This window comes from Hyla sarda, chromosome 1 (assembly GCF_029499605.1).
Source record: "Hyla sarda isolate aHylSar1 chromosome 1, aHylSar1.hap1, whole genome shotgun sequence".
In the NCBI taxonomy this organism is placed as follows: domain Eukaryota; kingdom Metazoa; phylum Chordata; class Amphibia; order Anura; family Hylidae; genus Hyla; species Hyla sarda.
The window spans coordinates 266,128,692-266,148,667 of NC_079189.1; the positions used below are offsets into that span (position 1 = coordinate 266,128,692).

At 44.1% G+C, this 19,976-nt stretch overlaps 1 protein-coding gene across 2 annotated transcripts in view; it reads left to right on the top strand.

Annotated features, from left to right (window-relative positions):
• YJU2 (YJU2 splicing factor homolog) overlaps positions 1-19,976 on the top strand; it is a 133,943-nt gene that overhangs the window by 2,030 nt on the left and 111,937 nt on the right. For both annotated transcript variants that reach the window (XM_056571862.1, XM_056571857.1), the window contains exon 2: positions 8,810-8,910. In XM_056571862.1, the coding sequence (XP_056427837.1) occupies positions 8,810-8,910 (101 nt within the window). The remainder of the gene's footprint in view (positions 1-8,809; positions 8,911-19,976) is intronic.

The window sequence follows — 19,976 nt, forward strand, 5'->3', positions numbered from 1 at the left end:
TACCTTTATTTATTTTTTTATTACACTTTTAGTTTAGCTCACTAGTCTGAATTCCTCTCAAAGGGAGGGGGCGTGGCCTCACTGTGCAAGTCTCCGCCCCCTCCCTCAGTATGCTGTCTGCTCACATCTCCCCTAGCATTAGCAAAACGGAAAAACTACAACTCCCAGCTTGTCCTCACTGACAGTAGCGGGACACAAACTGACTGTGGGAGGATTTCTCCTCGAGCTCTGAGCCCTGCGCTCACAGCTGTCAATCAAGGAAGTGTGTCCATGACATAGGTGATGACGCATGTACACAGCTGGACTAGTATGTGTCCAAGCAGTTGTTTCACTGGCTTTTTCAGTATGAAATACTGAAAATTTTCTAATGAAAGCAATTGCAAAACCTATTAGTTTTGCATGCTTTATAACATATAAAACGTTTTTGCATCTGACAGTGACCATTTAAAGGGAACCAATCATCAGATTTTACCCTATATAACGCTTTGCAAAGGGTTATATAGGGTAAAATCTTTATTTTCACCATTCCCGGGGGATGCTCCTGCCCACAGGGATGGTGAAGATATGAAGTTATAAACTAGTCGCCGCCGCCGTAAGTAGTCACCTGGGTGGGGAGCTCTTCTCATCTACTCCCATTCTTCGTCCTGGAGCGACGCCCCCTCCGCTTGATTGATGGTCCGCGTCATTGTTCCGCTCTCTAAACAGAAGGAGCAGAGTGATGACGCGGCCCATCAATCAATCGGAGGGGGCGTTGCTCCCGCCCAGGTCACTACTTACGCCGGCGGCGGTGAGTAGTTAATAACTTCATATCTTCCCAAGCCCTGGGGGCAGGAGCATCCCCCGAGGATAGTGAAAATAAAGATTTTACCCTATATAACGCTTTGCAAAGCGTTATATAGGGTAAAATCTGATGATTGGTTCCCTTAAAGGACTCAATTTTATTTTTGCATCTAAGTTTTTGTGTTCCTCGCCTTCTAAAAATCATAACTTTTATGTTTTCATCCACAGACCCATATGGGGGCTTGTGTTTTTTTTTTTTGCACCACCATCACTTGTTTTTTTTATTTATTATTTTCTTTAACCATAAAATGTATGGCAAAACCCCAAAAATATTGTGCGGGGAAATTTTAAAGAAAACCGCAATTTTGCAAGGTTTCGTTTTGATGCTGCACAATATATTGCAATCCATGTCGAATCATGATAATTGGGACCTATAACACTGTACACACTGATCTTCATCATTGATCACTGGTTTCTCATAAGAAACCAGTGATCAACGATTCTGCCGCATGACTGCTCAGGCCTGGATCTCAGGCACTGAGCAGTCATTCGGCGATCGGACAGCGAGGAGGCAGGTAGGGGCCCTCCCGCTGTCCTGTCAGCTGTTCGGGATGCCGCGATTAGCCGCGGCTATCCCGAACAGCCCGACTGAGCTAGCCGGCCACTTTCAGTTTCACTTTTCGCTTCAGCTCTGAGCACGCGGCTAAAGGGTTAATAGCGCTGCGCGGCGCTGCGCGCTATTAGAGGCGGGTCCCGGCTTCACTATGACGCCGGGCCCGCCGTGATATGACGCAGGGTTACTGTGTAACCCCGCGTTATATCAGGAGAGCAGGACCAAGGACGTACCTGTACGCCCTTGGTCCTTAAGTGGTTAAATTAACCCCTCTCCCCCCCCCCCAATTTTTTACATTAAATAATGTAAACAAAAATAAACAAACATGTGGCATTAAAATAGCACAGTCAATGGAGAAAACGGGAATTAAAAAAAAAAAAAAAATACCCAGATTGCTACTTTTTGTCCTCTTCATATACTAGAAAAAAGTTAATATAAAGTGATCAAAAATCTCATCAAAACAAAAATTGTCCCAATAAAACCTACAGATCATGGCACAAAAAATAAGCCCTCATACAGCCCTGTATATGGGAAAATAAGTTTATAGGGGTCAGAACGGGATAATTTAAGCACACTTATTATTTATATATATAATTTTTTTTTTTTTTTTTTTTTTACAAAAAGTATTTTTTAGGTAATAAATTATAATAAAACCTATATAAATTGGGTATCTCTGTAATTGTATGGATCTGCAGAATAAAGATAATGTCATTTTCACCGAAAAGTGCACTGCGTATAATAACCCCACCTCCCCCCCCCAAAAAAAGAAAAGTTGCTGAATTTGTTTTTTCCCAGTTTCTCCCCAAAAATATAAAGAAAACTTTGTAATGACATTGCTCAGTTTACTCAAATGGTAAAACAAAGTACAATTGGTGGCGCAGAAAACAAGCCTTTATTAAAGTGAGGAGAGAAAAATGAACCCCCTCCCTGCCCTTCAGGGAATTCACTTACTCCCAGTGCTCCCTCGCACATGGTGGCGCTGCACTATAGAGCAACACAACAGTGCTGGAGAGTGTGCAGATTTACTATACCAGGCATGTGAAATGTGGAGGAGGAATTTAACCCCTTAAGGACGCAGGACGTAAATGTACGTCCTGGTGAGGTGGTACTTAACGCACCAGGACGTACATTTACGTCCTAAGCATAACCGCGGGCATCGGAGCGATGCCCGTGTCATGCGCGGCTGATCCCGGCTGCTAATCGCAGCCAGGGACCCGCCGGCAATGGCCGACGCCCGCGATCTCGCGGGCGTCCGCCATTAACCCCTCAGGTGCCGGGATCAATACAGATCCCGGCATCTGCGGCGGTTCGCGATTTAAATGAACGATCGGATCACCCGCAGCGCTGCTGCGGGGATCCGATCATTCATAACGCCGCACGGAGGTCCCCTCACCTTCCTCCGTTCGGCTCCCGGCGTCTCCTGCTCTGGTCTGTGATCGAGCAGACCAGAGCAGAAGATCGCCGATAATACTGATCTGTTCTATGTCCTATACATAGAACAGATCAGTATTAGCAATCATGGTATTGCTATGAATAGTCCCCTATGGGGACTATTCAAGTGTAAAAAAAAAATGTAAAAGTAAAAAAAGTGAAAAATCCCCTCCCCCAATAAAAAAGTAAAACGTCCGTTTTTTCCTATTTTACCCCCAAAAAGCGTAAAAAATTTTTTTATAGACATATTTGGTATCGCCGCGTGCGTAAATGTCCGAACTATTTAAATAAAATGTTAATGATCCCGTACGGTGAACGGCGTGAACGAAAAAAAATAAAAAAAAGTCCAAAATTCCTACTTTTTTAATACATTTTATTAAAAAAAAAATTATAAAAAATGTATTAAAAGTTTTTTATATGCAAATGTGGTATCAAAAAAAAGTACAGATCATGGCGCAAAAAATGAGCCCCCATACCGCCACTTATACGGAAAAATAAAAAAGTTAGAGGTCATCAAAATAAAGGGATTATAAACGTACTAATTTGGTTAAAAAGTTTGTGATTTTTTTTAAGCGCAACAATAATATAAAAGTATATAATAATGGGTATCATTTTAATCGTATTGACCCTCAGAATAAAGAACACACGTCACTTTTACCATAAATTGTACGGCGTGAAAACAAAACCTTCCAAAATTGGCAAAATTGCGTTTTTCGTTTTAATTTCCCCACAAAAATAGTGTTTTTTGGTTGCGCCATACATTTTATGATATAATGAGTTATGTCATTACAAAGGACAACTGGTCGCGCAAAAAACAAGCCCTCATACTAGTCTGTGGATGAAAATATAAAAGAGTTATGATTTTTAGAAGGCGAGGAGGAAAAAATGAAAACGTAAAAATTAAATTGTCTGAGTCCTTAAGGCCAAAATGGGCTGAGTCCTTAAGGGGTTAAGGGGTACTCCGGTGGAAACCTTTTTTTATTTTTTTAAATCAACTGGTGCCAGAAAGTTAAACAGATTAGTAAATGAGTTCTATTAAAAAATCTTAATCCTTCCAGTACTACTTAGGTGCTGAATACTACAGAGGAAATTCTTTTCTTTTTGGACCACAGTGTTCTCTGCTGACATCTCTGTCCATTTTAGGAACTGTCCTGAGCAGCATATGTTTGCTATGGGGATTTTCTTCTACTCTGGTGAGTTCTTAAAATGGACAGAGATGTCAGCAGAGAGCACTGTGGTCATGATTTCAGCAGAGAGCTCTGTGTTCCAAAAAGAAAACCATTTCATCTGTAGTATTCAGCAGCTATAAGTACTAGAAGGATTAAGATTTTTTTAATAGAAGTCATTTACAAATCTGTTTAACTTTCTGGCACCAGTTGATTTAAAAAAAAAAAAAAAAAAAAAAAATTATTCCACCGGAGTACCCCTTTAACCCCTTAAGGACGCAGGGCTTTTCAGTTTTTGCATTTTAGTTTTTTCCTCCTTACCTTTTAAAAATCATAACCCTTTCAATTTTCCACCCAAAAATCCATATTATGGCTTATTTTTTGCGTCACCAATTCTACTTTGCAGTGACTTTAGTCATTTTACCCAAAAATCCACGGCGAAAGGGAAAAAAAAAATCATTGTGCGACAAAATCGAAGAAAAAACGCTATTTCGTAACTATTGGGGGCTTCCGTTTCTACGCAGTGCATATTTGGAAAAAAAATTACACCTTATCATTATTCTGTAAGTCCATATGATTAAAATGATACCCTACTTATATAGGTTTGATTTTGTCGTACTTCTGGAAAAAATCATAACTACATGCAGGAAAATGTATACGTTTAAAAATGTCCTCTTCTGACCCCTATAACTTTTTTATTTTTCCACATACAGGGCGTAATGAGGACTCTTTTTTTTTTGCACCATGATCTGAAGTTTTTATCGATCGGACTTTTTGATCACTTTTTATTAATTTTTTAATGGTATAAAAAGTGACCAAAAATACGCTTTATTTGACTTTGGAATGGCGTGTATGCCATTGACCGTGCGGTTTAATTAACAATATATTTTTATAGTGCGTACATTTACGCACGCGGCGATACCACATATGTTTATTTTTATTTACACTGTTTTATTTTTTTATGGGAAAAGGGGGGTGATTCTAACTTTTATTAGGGAAGGGGTTAAAGGATCTTTATGAACACTTTTTTTTTTTTTTTTACTTTTTTTTTTTTTGCAGTGTTTTAGGTCCCATAGGGACCTATAACATTACATACACTGATCTTTTACACAAATCACTGGCGTGTATTAACACGCCTGTGATCAGTGTTATCGGCGCTTGACTGCTCCTGCCTGAATCTCAGGTAAGGGCCCCCCGGTGTCCTGTAAGCTGTTTGGGACGCCGCGATTTCACTGCCTTGGTCCCGAACAGCCCGACTGAGCAGCCGGAATACTTTCACTTTCACACGCGGCGGTCAGATTTGATAGCTGCGTCTGAAGGGTTAATAAAGGGCATCACCGCGATCGCTGATGTCCTTTATTAGCCGCGGGTCCTGGCCGTTTATAGCCGCCGGGACTGACCCGACATGCCGCGGGGACACCGCGTGACTCCGCGGCATATCGCGGGAGCCGGCGGAGGATTTAAATATACGTCCTTAGTTGTTAAGGGGGTTAAGCTCATTTCTCCCCATTTCGTATCCTATCCCCTCTACATGAAATGGGGCGGGTTGGCTATATGAAATAAGGGGATTGGACATGAAGTGGGGGAATATCACCATTTGTTTATTATATTACAATTGCATATCGCTATCTCAATATTTAGCTCCACAATCGCACATTTTTCCCAAATCATGCAGCCCTACTGTACACTCTTTTTTTTCTGTGGGTCAATACGAATAAAATGTTTATATACTTTTCCATTATTGTGCTACTTTTTGCCTCTTAAAGGGGTACTCTGCCTGGGATATCTTATCCCCTATCCAAATCATAAGATGTCTGATCGCGGGGGTACCACCGCTGGTCTCTGCAGCAGCACCCCGCCGTCATCACTACAGAGCACACTGGCTCTGTGCATGATGATGGGGCGATGCAGGGAACGGAGCATCGTCACGTTGCGACTCCGTTGCCAGTGATGTCACGCCCCACCCCCTTAAAGGGGTATTCCGCCCCTAGACATCTTATCCCCTATCCAAAGGATAGGGGATAAGATGTCAGATCGCCGCGGTCCCGCTGCTGGTGACCCCCGGGATACCCGCTGCGGCACCCTGCTATCATTACAGCATAGAGCAAGTTCGCTCTGTGCGTAATGATGGGCGATACGGGGGACGGAGCAGCGTGACGTCATGGCGCCGCCCCTCGTGACATCACGGCCCGTCGCCTTAATGCAAGTCTATGGGAGGGGGCGTGACGACTGCCACGCCCCCTCCCATAGACTTGTATTGAAAGGGGCGGGCTGTGACATCACGAGGGGCGGAGCCGTGACGTAACAATGCTCCGGCCCCTGTACCGCTCATCATTACGTGCAGAGCGAACTCGCTCTGTGCTGTAATGATAGCGCAGTGCCGCAGCGGGGATCCCGGGGGTCCCCAGCAGCGGGACCGCGGCGATCTGACATCTTATCCCCTATCCTTTGGATAGGGGATAAGATGTCTAGGGGCGGAATACCCCTTTAATGCCTGCTCCATGCCTGAGATCCAGGCAGGAGCAGTCAAGCGCAACACTTATCAATGCTAAAAGATCAGTGTGTGCAGTGTTATAGCCCCCCTATGACATTGCAAAAAATAAAAGTTAAGGATCATTTAACCCCTCCCCTAATAAAAGTTTGAATCACCCCCCTTTTCCCATAAAAAAAAGCTGTGTAAATCAACATAAAAATTAACATGTGGTGTTGCTGCACGCGTAAATGTCCAAACCATTAAAATGCATTGATAATTATACCGCACGGTGAATGGCATATGGGCAAAATAATTCCAAAGTCCAAAATGGCATATTTTGGTTCACTTTTTGGACCATAAAAAAAATGAATAAAAAGCGATCAAAAAGTCTGATCAAAATAAAAATGGTACAAATAAAAACTTCAGAACACGGCGCAAAAAATTAGCCCTCGCCAAGCACGCAGAAAAATAAAAAGTTATAGGGGTCAGAAGATTTTAAATTTTAAACGTATACATTTTTCTGCATGTAGTTATGATTTATTTACAGAAGAAAGACAAAATCAATCCTATATAAATAAGTAGGGTATCAATATAATCGTATGGACCTACAGAATAAAGAGAAGATGTCGTTTTTACTGTGTAATGCACTGCGTAGAAACACAAGCCCCAAAAGTTACAAAATGACGTTTTTTGTTCAATTTTATCGCACAATGATTTTTATTTTTATTTTCTCCATAGATTTTTGGGTAAAATGACTGATGTCATTACAAAGTAGAATTGGCACAAAAAATAAGCCATCATATGGATTTTTAGGTACATACTTGAAAGGGTTATGATTTTTAAAAGGTAAGGAGGAAAAAACAAAAGTGGAAAAACACTCAGTCCGGGTTAAATAAAATAATGTAATAAAAAATAAACAAATATGTGGTACCACCGTGTGCTTAAATGTGCAAACTATTAAAATGTAAGGTTAGTTAAACTGCACGGTCGATGACATATACCTAAAAAAATACATTTTTGGTCACTTCATATACCATAAAAAATGTCTGATGAGCGATCAAAAAGTCCCATCATCACCAATGATATTGATTAAAACTACTGACCACGGCACAAAAAAATTTGCCCTCATATAGCCCCGTATGCGGAAAAATAAAAATGTTATAGGGGTCAGAAGGTGACCATTTTAAACATACAAATTTTGTTGCATACAGTTATAATATTTTTTAAAGTTGTATGGATATTCTTATAGCTGTATGGACCTACAGAATAAAGATATGGTGCCATTTTTACCGAAAAGTGCACTGCGTAGAAACAGAAGCTCCCAAAAATTGACAAAATTGCATTTTGTTTTTTGTTTTTCACCACACAAATAAGTGTTTTTTTTTCTTTTTTACTTTCGCAGCACATTGTTGTAAAATAAGTAATATCATTACAAAGAACGATTGGTGATGCAAAAACAAGCCCTAATATGGGACTGTAGATGCAAAATTGAAAGCATTTTGTTTTTTCCTCCTCCCTTTCTAAAAATCATAAGTCTAAAAATGAAAATTTGCCTGGTCCTTAAGGTCAAAGTGGGCTGAGTCCTTAAGGGGTTAATACCATATATAGGGTAAGCAAGCGCTCAAGGAATCCGACATAAGCTGTCATTTGTGCCAATAGTCCTGAGATTAGAAGTGGCAGAAAGTTAATTTTGAAACAAAAAATATAGAAGGTATTCATCTTGCAAGCAGGAGGAGTGAATGGGGGACTACAGTACTAGTGTCTTCATTGATTGCTTAAACCAGTTAGGTGTAGCTGTCAGACTCCAACAATAACATTTCTATGATGAGACAGACTGGCCTCAAGAGTTATGTCTGGCCTTAGAAAGTTTATGAATCTAGGAGCCAGCAAAAAAAGTTAGAAGCTAGGATGCCGCATGTCACTTAATGGGACTTTATATGATCAGTCATTAGAGTCCCCTCATCTCTCCCGTGTGTCACAGTCATTAGTGTCACTCTTTAAAAAAAAAATCAAACAAACTGTTTTACTTATTCCGTATTATACCACGGTTTTAAGTCCGGTCACAAAACCAGATACAGGGCAAAAATGTCTGACTCCAGTCGGCTCATTTAAGTGAATGAGATTCGGAGTTGGATCCGGCAGGCGTAATGACAAAACGTGATGTGAATTCAGCCTAAAACATTATTATTATTTTTTTTAAAGATGTGCAACCCCTACTGGAAAGAGCTGACAAAAACCTTGGCGCCACCTTGGGATTTGTCGAGCCCTGAGTTATGTACACTTAAACATACACTAATAGAAAGGATAAGTCATTTGTAATGCTTTTTTCTGTCTTTTACCTTTTAGAAATATTATCCACCTGATTTTGATCCATCTAAAATCCCTAAATTAAAACTTCCCAAAGACCGACAGTATGTGGTGCGGCTTATGGCTCCATTCAATATGAGGTAAGTATATAATAGACATAACATGTTGCTGACTGTAAGAAATGTGACCATATAAAGGGTTATCCAGCACTAGAAAAACAGAGCTTATTTCTTCAAGGAACAGCACCACATTTGTCTGCAGGCTGGGTGGGGTTTTGCAGCTTAGTTGTAACACCACATACAACCCATGGTGCTGTTTTTAGAAGAAATAGTTTTTCTGCTGCTGGATAACCCCTTTAAGTTTCAGATGTGCAGTGGACATTCATCACTGTCTTGTTAAAGGCTGGGTTAATATTAGAAAAGAGCATTATGTCTGTGTTTTACGTCAGCATACCAGTAGAAAGGTAGATGTAAAATATATGTTAGAAAATGAGGCCACTATAGGCATAAAGGGATGTGGAAATCCTATCGCCCGGGACAAGTAGTTTTGGGCGCCGGGCAGGTGTATTGTTTATAGATTTAGCCCTGTATCGGGCTAGCAGGGACAGACCGACGTCCCCCTTATTTTTCTTTAATGCCGGTGTGAGGTGCAGGAGCCGATGCAAGTCTGCACCTCACACCGGCGCTCAGAATGTATGGAGGGGGGGGGGTGGCGGCCCCCAGCTGATTTCAGTAGCCGGGGGCCGCTGCTCAGAGCCCCCCCAGCCGATGTGAGGGGATCGCACGTCTGCTGGACATAATTAAGCCACGCCCCCGGAGTATGGAGAGCGCAGCTCTGCATAACACAGGAAGACAGGGGGAGAATGAGGACGTACACAACTCCTCCCTCCCCCACACACAGCCTCTCCCTTCCCCCTGCTCTGTCTACACAGGACTTCATTTATCACTTGGAGGTTTCAAATATTCACGGGGAAAATGCAGAGCGGGGAGAGGACGTGTGTGAGGAGACTGCACTGCACGAGCTGGGGATTTCACCTCACACCGGCTCAGGTGAGGAGGCTGAGCATGCAGGCGGTGGGAAGGGTGGTTGTATATGCATGTAATGTATTATTAGATGAGGGGGTGTATGTATGATGTGTGCATATGTATGTGTCATGTGTTTTGTGTCTGTGTATGATGTGGGGTGGGCAGCGGCAGGTGTATGTATAATGTGTGCATATGTATGGTGTATGTGTCATGTGTATATATGATGTGTGTATGGTGTCTGTGTATGTGTGTATGTAATGTATGATATAGGGGGCAGCGGCGGGTCTATACATGATGTGTGCATATGTGTGAGTGTATGTGTATATATGATGTGTGTATGGTGTATGTAATGTATGATGTGGGGGGGCAGCGGCGGGTGTATGTATCATGTGTCTATGTATGATGTATGTGTGTTGTGTATATATGGTGTATGTGTGATGTGTGTGTGTGTAATGTATGATGTGAAAGTGCAAACGTGTCACACAAAAAAAAAAAAAAAAAATGTGCACAAAGGATGCGGTCTATCGCTAAGCCCTTCTCCAACAGGAGAGAGGCCCCCCCAACAAACCTACCTACCGTTCACCTCCGGGCGAGGAACCGAATGGCCTCACACACCTCCCCTAGACCGCCAGGAGGGACATCCAGAAGGGCTACCGCATCCTGACAAATCCTATGTACAAGCAAAACATGCAAAGTGGCACAGTGACATACAAAAATAATAAGTGAATGAGTGCAGATATACTGCCCGATCATCCGGCCGGATCTATAAAAATGTCCCTGATCCTAGCCAGAAGGCCGAGATACAAAGGGTGAGTGCCAAAGGTGAAGAGTATATGGTGCAGCGCGTTCACTCAGTGAGCTATAACGACAAGTGAGTTTCGGCACCTCAGGGTCACCACTCCCCTCGGCTCTACACCCCCCAACCTCATGGCGAGACCCGGAGGAAACAGGTCACATCATGGCAGCCGTTGAGCTGGTGTCGTGGCACCAGCCCCTGAACACCCCGGTACACCTGCTCCTCCATGCGGCCATCCATTCCTACCAGTGGACTACCTGATAAGAACAGATACTGCACTTGATCTTTTTTTATTTTTTTTTAACTAGTGTCAGTCTTTATTTTGCTGAAAAAAAATGTTATTGGACCATTCTACTCTAGGGTTCACTGTTTGCAGGCTGGGCTCGCTTTGTTACATCACATACTGGCACGTGTGTACTGCCAGAGAGACAGGTTTGATCTGTTTCTCTGCTGTCATTCTGGCTGCGCACACACACATGGTGAGTGTTATCAGTGAGGCTGTGGCTTTAATAGCTTACTGTGCCTGCACCAGAACATGATACGGTGCACATGCCAATTTCTTTTTAGCTGGACTTGGCGATTGTAAGCGGAGCCCAGCATACCAAGAAGAACTATTGTTGTATAAAGTGCACACCAATTTCTCTCTTATAATTCTATATGTAAATCCTTCATTAAATTACAATCATATACAGAGTACAAAAATCTGTAACAAAGGGCATTAAAACCATTTAAAATCGCTCCTCAAGAGCAATACACAACATGGGAGAGGGGCCAAGATAGGGCTCGGCGGTATGGCCAAATATGTGTATTGCGGTATTTTTGTAACCTATGGCGGTTCCACGGTATATAACGGTATTCCCCTAACCCCCCCCCCCCCCCCAAAATTTTTTTTTAATTATTAGCCCAGCGCTGCGCTGTCCCCATCGGGGTACTACTCGCGTCACCCGCAAGCGCTGCTCTCCTCGTCCTCTTGATTTTTGCGTCCGCCGGCGCTGACACTCTATACTGTGCAGTATCGCTATGCCCGGGATGCAAAAGGTAAACAAAAATAAACTTTAACGCATGTTCCTACGTCAACCTTGCGCTCTTCCTGGGGACGTGAACGTCGTACAGCCGTCAGCCTATCACCAGCCGCAGCGATGTTCTGCCTCGGCCGGTGATACGCTGAGCCCACTGTCGTGTAAGAAGCCGGCTCAACCTATCACCGGCCAAGGCGGAACATCGCTGTGGCCGGTGATAGGCTGACTGCTTTCTGACGTTCCATTCCCTAGGAAGCTGGTCCGGACCGACGGGGAAGGTGAGTTAAAGTTTATTTTGTTTACCTTTTGCAGCCGGGGCATAGGGATACAGTATAGAGCAGTGGTCTTCAACCTTCGGACCTCCAGATGTCCGGGGATGCTGGGAGTTGTAGTTTTGCAACATCTGGAGGTTGAAGACCACTGGTATAGAGTATCCGTGCCGGTGGCAGGAGGTCGAGGAGAGCAGCGCTTGCGGGTGACATATATGTGGGTAGTACCCCGATGGGGACAGCGCAGCGCTCGGCTAATAGTTAATTGGGGGGGGGGGGGCATAACGGCGCTCACGGGTCACATATGATTAGTTCCCCGATGTGGGGACTGCGCAGCACTGGGCTGACAATTCATTCATCCCCGAGGGGGAGAGCCAAACCGGTATTGTTATATGGGTTAAAATTCATATTGTGCAGCACAAAAATTTCGGTATTCGGTATGAACCGGTATACCGCCCAGCCCTAGGCCAAGAACCCTTTCACCACAGACCCGTCCTCTGATAGATATTAAATATATTGCTGTGCACTCTAAGACAGTGGCAAATATCACCTAATAACATCTGTTGGGTGTATTTAGAATATGAAGAGATAGCTAAAGTAATGTCAATATACACATTATATGGATAAATAGTCAATTATAACTTCTCCCATAGCATATATTAGAAACAAAATGCACGAAAATACCACAAAGATAGCAAACCACAGACGTAGGAACAGCAAAGTAGGACGGGGTCACAAAGGAACCCCACGCATTCCGTCACTAAATTGTGACTTCCTCAGGGGTTTAAGCTGAGCCCAGCTTGTCCATCAAGCTGCAGGACGACGGGGAAACAATGCACAGACAAATTAAAGGGGTATTCCAGGAAAAAACTTTCTTCAATATCAGCTGGCTTCAGAAAGTTAAACAGATTTATAAATTATTTCTATTAAAAAATCTTAATCCCTCCAGTAGTTATCAGCTGCTGAAGTTGAGTTGTTGTTTTCTTTCTGACAGTGCTCTCTGCTAACACTTCTGCTTGTGTCAGGAACTGTCCACAGCATTAGAGGTTAGCTATGTGGATTTTCTCCTACTCTGGACAGTTCCTGAGACAAGCAGAGTCAGCAGAGAGCACTGTTGTCAGACAGAAAAGAACAACTTCACTTTAGCAGCTGATAACTACTGGAAGGATTAAGATTTTTTAATAGAAGTAATTTACAAATCTGTATAACTTTCTGGAACCAGTTGATATAATTTTTTTTTTTTTTCCTGGAACACCCCTTTAACCCCTTAAGGACCCTTGACGTACGCGTACGTCATGACACCCTGGTACTTAAGGACCCATGACGTACGCACACGTCATGGAGAATTCCGGCCCCCACCGGGCGGGGATCGGATCGGGATGCCTGCTGAAATCATTCAGCAGGCATCCCGTGCAAACGCCCAGGGGGGTCATCAGACCCTCCCATGTCGGCGATCGCGGTAAATCGCAAGTGAATTTACACTTGTGATTTGCGCGATTCTGGGTCATTACAGGTCTATGGTGACCCGGAATATAAGGGGGATCGCAGTTGTCTAAGACACCTACGATCCCCCTGAAGGGTTAGGAGTGAGGTGGCAGGGGTGGTCTCTAAACTGTATCCCTCCAGATCTTGCAAAACTACAACACCTAGCATGCCCAAAGAGCTGTTTGCTGTCTAGGCATGCTGGGATTTGAAGTTTTGCAAAATCTGGAGGGCCACAGTTTGGAGATCACTGTGGCCCTCCAGATGTTGCAAAACTGCCAATCCCAGCATGCCCAAACAGCAAACAGCTGTCTCGGCATTCTGGGAGTTGGAGTTGCGTACCTCCAGCTGTTGCACAACTACATCTCCCAGCATGCCCTTCGGTGATCAGTACATGCTGGGAGTTGTAGTTTTGAAACAGCTGGAGGTTTGCCCCCCCATGTGAATGTACAGGGTACATTCACACGGGTAGGTTTACAGTAAGTTTCCTGCTTCAAGTTTGGGCTGCGGCAAATTTTTTCGCTGCAGCGCAAACTCCAGTGCGAATGTACCCTAAAAACACTACACTACATTAACACATAATAAAGGGTAAAACACTGTCCCCCCCCAATAAAAATGAAAAACTTATTGTAAGGCAGTGTTTCCAAAACAGAGCCTCTAGCTGTTGCAAAGCAACAACTCCCAGCATTTCTGGACAGCCACTGACTGTCCAGGCATGCTGGGAATTTAGCAACAGCTGGCGCTCTCTCACTTCGGAGCCCTGTCGTATTTCAAGGAAACAGTTAAGTGCCACATATGGGATATTTCCGTACTCGGGAGAAATTGCACTACAAATTTTGGGGGGCTTTTTCTCCTTTCACCCCTTATGAAAAGAAAAAGCTGGGGGCTACACCATCTTGTTAGTGTAAAAAATAAAACATTTTACACTAACATGCTGGTGTTGCCCCATACTTTTAATTTCACAAGCGTTAAAAGGAAAAAAAGACCCCCAAAATTTGTAACACAATTTCTCCTGAGTACGGAAATACCCCATATGTGGGCGTAAAATGCTCTGCGGGCGCACAACAAGGCTCAGGAGTGAGAGTGCACTATGTACATTTGAGGTCTAAATTGGTGATTTGCATAAACGAAAAAAAATAAATACCCACATGTGACCCCATTTTGGAAACTACACCCCTTACGGAACGTAACAAGGGGTATAGTGCGCCTTAACACCCCACAGGTGTGTAAACCCTTAAAGGGGTACTCCGGTGGTTAATTTTTTTGACTATATGGCATCTTCTTTGTAAGTTTTGTTTTTTTTGCAATATACATGTGTTATATGTTTTGGCAGCATGTGTGTCTTTTTCTTACCTTTTTGTTGGGCAGGAAGTTCTGTAGTTCACAGGGTTTCCTTTTACTGTTGTCCACAGTTCTGAGTCTGTTGTGGACAAGATGTCACAGCTTTTTTTTTTTTTCTTTGTCTGCATGAGAAATAAGCCATGCCCCCTCATCCCATCCAGCTGAGTACACAACTCCTCACCTCCCCTGCTCTGTAGTCTAAGGATGCAGGTCTGCACAGGAGAAGGACCTTACAGAGAAGATAAGTGTTATCTGAAGGGGAGGATGAGAAGGTGCACAGGCTGGGGATGTATGGAATGCAGGGGAATAAATCTCATACTGGGAATGATCTCTATATGTGAAAGGGGAGGGGGGACTCCTGAATGACACATGCGGGGAGTTGTAGTCCCTGTTGTGTGTGTGTGTGTGTATGCTAGTGTTTACAAACCAGTGTGCCTCCAGCTGTTGCAAAACTACAACTCCCAGCATGCCCTGACACTTTGGGCATGCTGGAAGTTGTAGATTTGCAACAGCTGGAGGCACACTGGTTGGGAAACACTGTTCTAGCCTAATCAGCATACACATCATGTTACACCAGTGTTTCCCAACCAGTGTGCCTTCAGCTGTTGCAAAACAGCTGGGAGTTGTAGTTTTGCAACACCTGGAGGCACTCTGGTTGGGAAACACTGGTGTATGCCCTACAGAGGTGTGGTGAACTACAACCCCCAGGAGACTACAGAGGCAGCATGCTGGTGTTATACCACAGATTGAAGACTCATGAATGACACATGCTGGGAGTTGTAGTCCCTTTTGTGTGTGTATGCCAGTGTATCCCAACCAGGGCTGATTATATTAGTGTGCTGTGTATAAGAGGGCCGACCCGGGAAAATAGTAGGATGGGTAAAGGGCAGAACAAACAAACAAAACAAAAAAAAGGAGCTGCCCCAAACCAGCAAGGCATGTGGCATGCTGGGATTTGTAGTTTTCAGCACAGCAAGAAACAGGAAATAGAAGCAAAGATAGGAAAACAAAGTGGGGGATAAAAAGACATCAAAGAACGGAAATAGAGTAGGCTAAACAACAAGAATAGAAATTAAACAAAACAAATAGGGTAAGTCAAAAACGGAAAAACACGTTGACCACCGGAGTACCCCTTTAACCCCTTAAGGACCCAGCTATTTTACACCTCAGGACCCGGCCATTTTTTGCACATCTGACCACTGTCACTTTAAACATTAATAACTCTGGAATGCTTTTAGTTATCATTCTGATTCCAAGATTGTTTTTTCGTGACATATTCTACTTTAACATAGTGGTAAAATTTTGTGGTCACCATTTCTTGGTGAAAAATCCCAAAATTTGATGAAAAATTAGAAAATTTTGCATTTTTCTAACTTTGAAGCTCTCTGCTTGTAAGGAAAATGGATATTCCAAATATTTATTTTATTTTATTCACATATAAAATATGTCTACTTTATGTTTGCATCATAAAATTGACGAGTTTTTACTTTTGGAAGACACCAGAGGGCTTCAAAGTTCAGCAGCAATTTTCCAATTTTTCACAAAATTTTCAAACTCACTATTTTTCAGGGACCAGTTCAGGTTTGAAGTGGATTTGAAGGGTCTTCATATTAGAAATACCCCACAAATGACCCCATTATAAAAACTGCACCCCCCAAAGTATTCAAAATGACATTCAGTGAGCGTTTTAACCCTTTAGGTGTTTCACAGGAATAGCAGCAAAGTGAAGGAGAAAATTCACAATCTTCCTTTTTTACACTCGTATTTTCTTGTAGACCCAATTTTAGAATTTTTACAAGGGGTAAAAGGAGAAAATTTATACTTATGTTTGTAGCACAATTTCTCTCGGCTAAGCACATACCTCATATGTCTATATAAAGTGTTCGGCGGGCGCAGTAGAGGGCTCAGAAGCGAAGGAGCGACAAAGGGATTTTGGAGAGTATGTTTTTCAGAAATGGTTTTTGGGGGGCATGTTGCATTTAGGAAGCCCTTATGGTGCCAGAACAGCAAAAATAATCCACATGGCATAACATTTTGGAAACTAGACCCCTTGGGGAACGTAACAAGGAATAAAGTGAACCTTAATACCCCACAGGTGTTTCACGACTTTTGCATATGTAAAAAAAAAAAAAAAAATGTTTTCACTAAAATGTGTGTTTCCCCCCAATTTTCACATTTTTGCATGGGTTAATAGCAGAAAATACCCCCCAAAATTTGTAACCCCATCTCTTTTGAGTATGGAGGTACCCCATAAGTTGACCTGAAGTGCACTACGGGCGAACTAGAATGCTCAGAAGAGAAGGAGTCATATTTTGCTGTTTGAGAGCAAATTTTGCTCGGGGGCATGTCGCATTTAGGAAGACCCTATGGTGCCAGGACAGCAAAATAACCCCCACATGGCATACCATTTTGGAAACTAGACCCCTTGAGGAACGTAACAAGGGGTACAGTGAGCATTTACCCCCCACTGGTGTCTGTCAGAACTTTTTGAACAGTGGGCTGTACAAAATTTTTTATTTGCACAGCCCATTGTTCCAAAGATCTGTCAGACACCAGTGGGGTGTAAATTCTCACTGCACCCCTCATTACATTCCGTGAGAGGTGTAGTTTCCAAAATGGGGTCACATGTGTTTTTTTTTTTTTTTGCGTTTGTCAAAACCGCTGTAACAATCAGCCACCCCTGTGCAAATCACTTAATGGTGGCATGGTGCACTCTCCCTTCTGGGCCTTGTTGTGCGCCCCCAGAGCACTTTGCGCCCACATATGGGGTATCTCAGTAGTCGGGAGAAACTGCATTACAAATTTTGGGGGGCTTTTTTCCCTTTTACCTCTTGTCAAAATGAAAAGTATAGGGCAACACCAGCATGTTAGTGTAAAAAAAAATTTTTTTTACACCAACATGCTGCTGTAGACCCCAACTTCCCCTTTTCATAAGTGAAAGGAGAAAAAGTCCCCCAAAATTTGTTAGGCAATTTCTCCCGAGTACGGCGATACCCCATATGTGGCCCTAAACTGTTGCCTTGAAATACGACAGGGCTCCAAAGTGAGAGCGCCATGCGCATTTGAGGCCTGAATTAGGGATTTGCACAGGGGTGGACATAGGGGCATTCTACGCCAGCGATTCCCAAACAGGGTGCCTCCAGCTGTTGTAAAACTCCCAGCATGCTTGGACAGTCAACGGCTGTCCGGCAATACTGGGAGTTGTTGTTTTGCAACAGCTGGAGGCTCCATTTTGGAAACAGTGGCGTACCAGACGTTTTTCATTTTTATTGGGGAGGGGGGCTGTGTAGGGGTATGTGTATATGTAGTGTTTTATACTTTTTATTTTGTGTTAGTGTAGTGTAGTGTTTTTAGGGTACAGTCACACGGGCGGGGGATTACAGCGAGTTTCCCTCTGCGAGTTTGAGCTGCCGTGCAAAATTTGCTGCATCGCAAACTTGCAGCCTGATACTCACTGTAAGCCCCCTGCCCATGTGAATGTACCCTGTACGTTCAGGGGGGGGGGGGGGGTTGGGGGTTGGGGTAACCTCCAGCTGTTGCAAAACTACAACTCCCAGCATGCACAGTCTATCAGTGCATGCTGGCAGTTATAGTTTTGCAACAGCTGGAGGCACACGGGTTGGGAAACACTGAGTTAGGAAACAGACAATGTTTCCCAACCAGTGTGCCTCCAGTTGTTGCAAAACCACAACTCCCAGCATGCCCAGGCAGCCGAAGGGCATATTGGGAGTAGTGGTTACGCAACAGCTGGAGGAGAACAGTTTGGGGACCAGCCGCAGCCCTCCAGATGTTGCAAAACTACAACTCCCAGTCTGCCAAAACTGTCCAGGCATGCTGGGAGTTGTAGTTCTGCAACATCTGAAGGGCCAGATGTTACAGAACTACAACTCCCAGCATGCCTGGACAGTAAGGGCATGCTGAGAATGTGTAGTTTTGCAACATCTGGAAGGGCACAGTGGTCTCCAAACTGAGGACCTCCAGATGTTGCAAAACTGCAACTCCCAGCATGCCCAGACGCCAAGGGCTGTCTGGGCATGCTGGGAGTTGTAGTTTACAGGGTCCCATTACAGCAATGCATGTCGCTTTACGGCGACGTGCATTGCTGTTAAGGGCCCGACCGCGGCTGAAGATATACTCACCTGTCGCCGCCGCCGCCGCCGCCATCTTCATAGCTGGGATCCAGGTCTTCCGGGACGAGGTAAGTACTGGGGCCGGTCCCCAGCACTCCCCCGTCCCCCGCCGCGTCCTCCGGTCTTCCTCCCGTCCTCTCCGGACATCCAGGAGCCGGGCAGGACGGGAGGAAGTAACCGCCCCCCCTCCTGCGATTGGTCGGTTAACTAACCGACAAATCGCAGGGTATAGGAGAAGGTGGCAGGCTTGCCACCTCGCTCCTATACGTTAGCATGGTCCTGGCTGTCTGTGACAGCCGGGATCATGCAAAATTACCGGGCGGTCGGGTCCCAGAGACCCGATCAGCCCGGTATCGCCGCAGATCGCAAGGACGATTTCCCTTGCGATTTGCGGCGATCGCCGACATGGGGGGCCTACATGGCCCCCCTCGGCATTTGCCCTGGATGCCTGCTGAAGCATTTCAGCAGGCATCCGCTTCCGATCTCTGCCCGGGGTGCGGCAGAGACCGGAGAAACACCAGGACGTACTAGTACGTCCTGGGTCCCTAAAGCCCAGGGTGCCAGGACGTTCTAGTAGCAGCCCTTTTTCACCTTAAAGGGGTTCTCCGGAGCTTAGACATAGTTACATAGTTACATAGTTAGTACGGTCGAAAAAAGACATATGTCCATCAAGTTCAACCAGGGAATTAAGGGGTAGGGGTGCGGCGCGATATTGAGGAAGGGATGAGATTTTATATTTCTTCATAAGCATTAATCTTATTTTGTTCCAGGAATGTATCTAATCCTGTTTTAAAGCTGTTAATTGTTCCTGCTGTGACCAGTTCCTGAGGTAGACTGTTCCATAAGTTCACAGTTCTCATGGTAAAGAAGGCGTGTCGCCCCTTGAGACTAAACTTTTTCTTCTCCAGACGGAGGGAGTGCCCCCTCGTCCTTTGGGGGGGTTTAACCTGGAACAGTTTTTCTCCATATTTTTTGTATGGGCCATTAATATACTTATATACGTTTATCATATCCCCCCTTAAACGTCTCTTCTCAAGACTAAACAATTGTAACTCCTTTAATCGCTCCTCATAGCTAAGATGTTCCATTCCCCATATTAGTTTAGTCGCGCGTCTCTGCACCCTTTCCAACTCCGCAGTGTCCC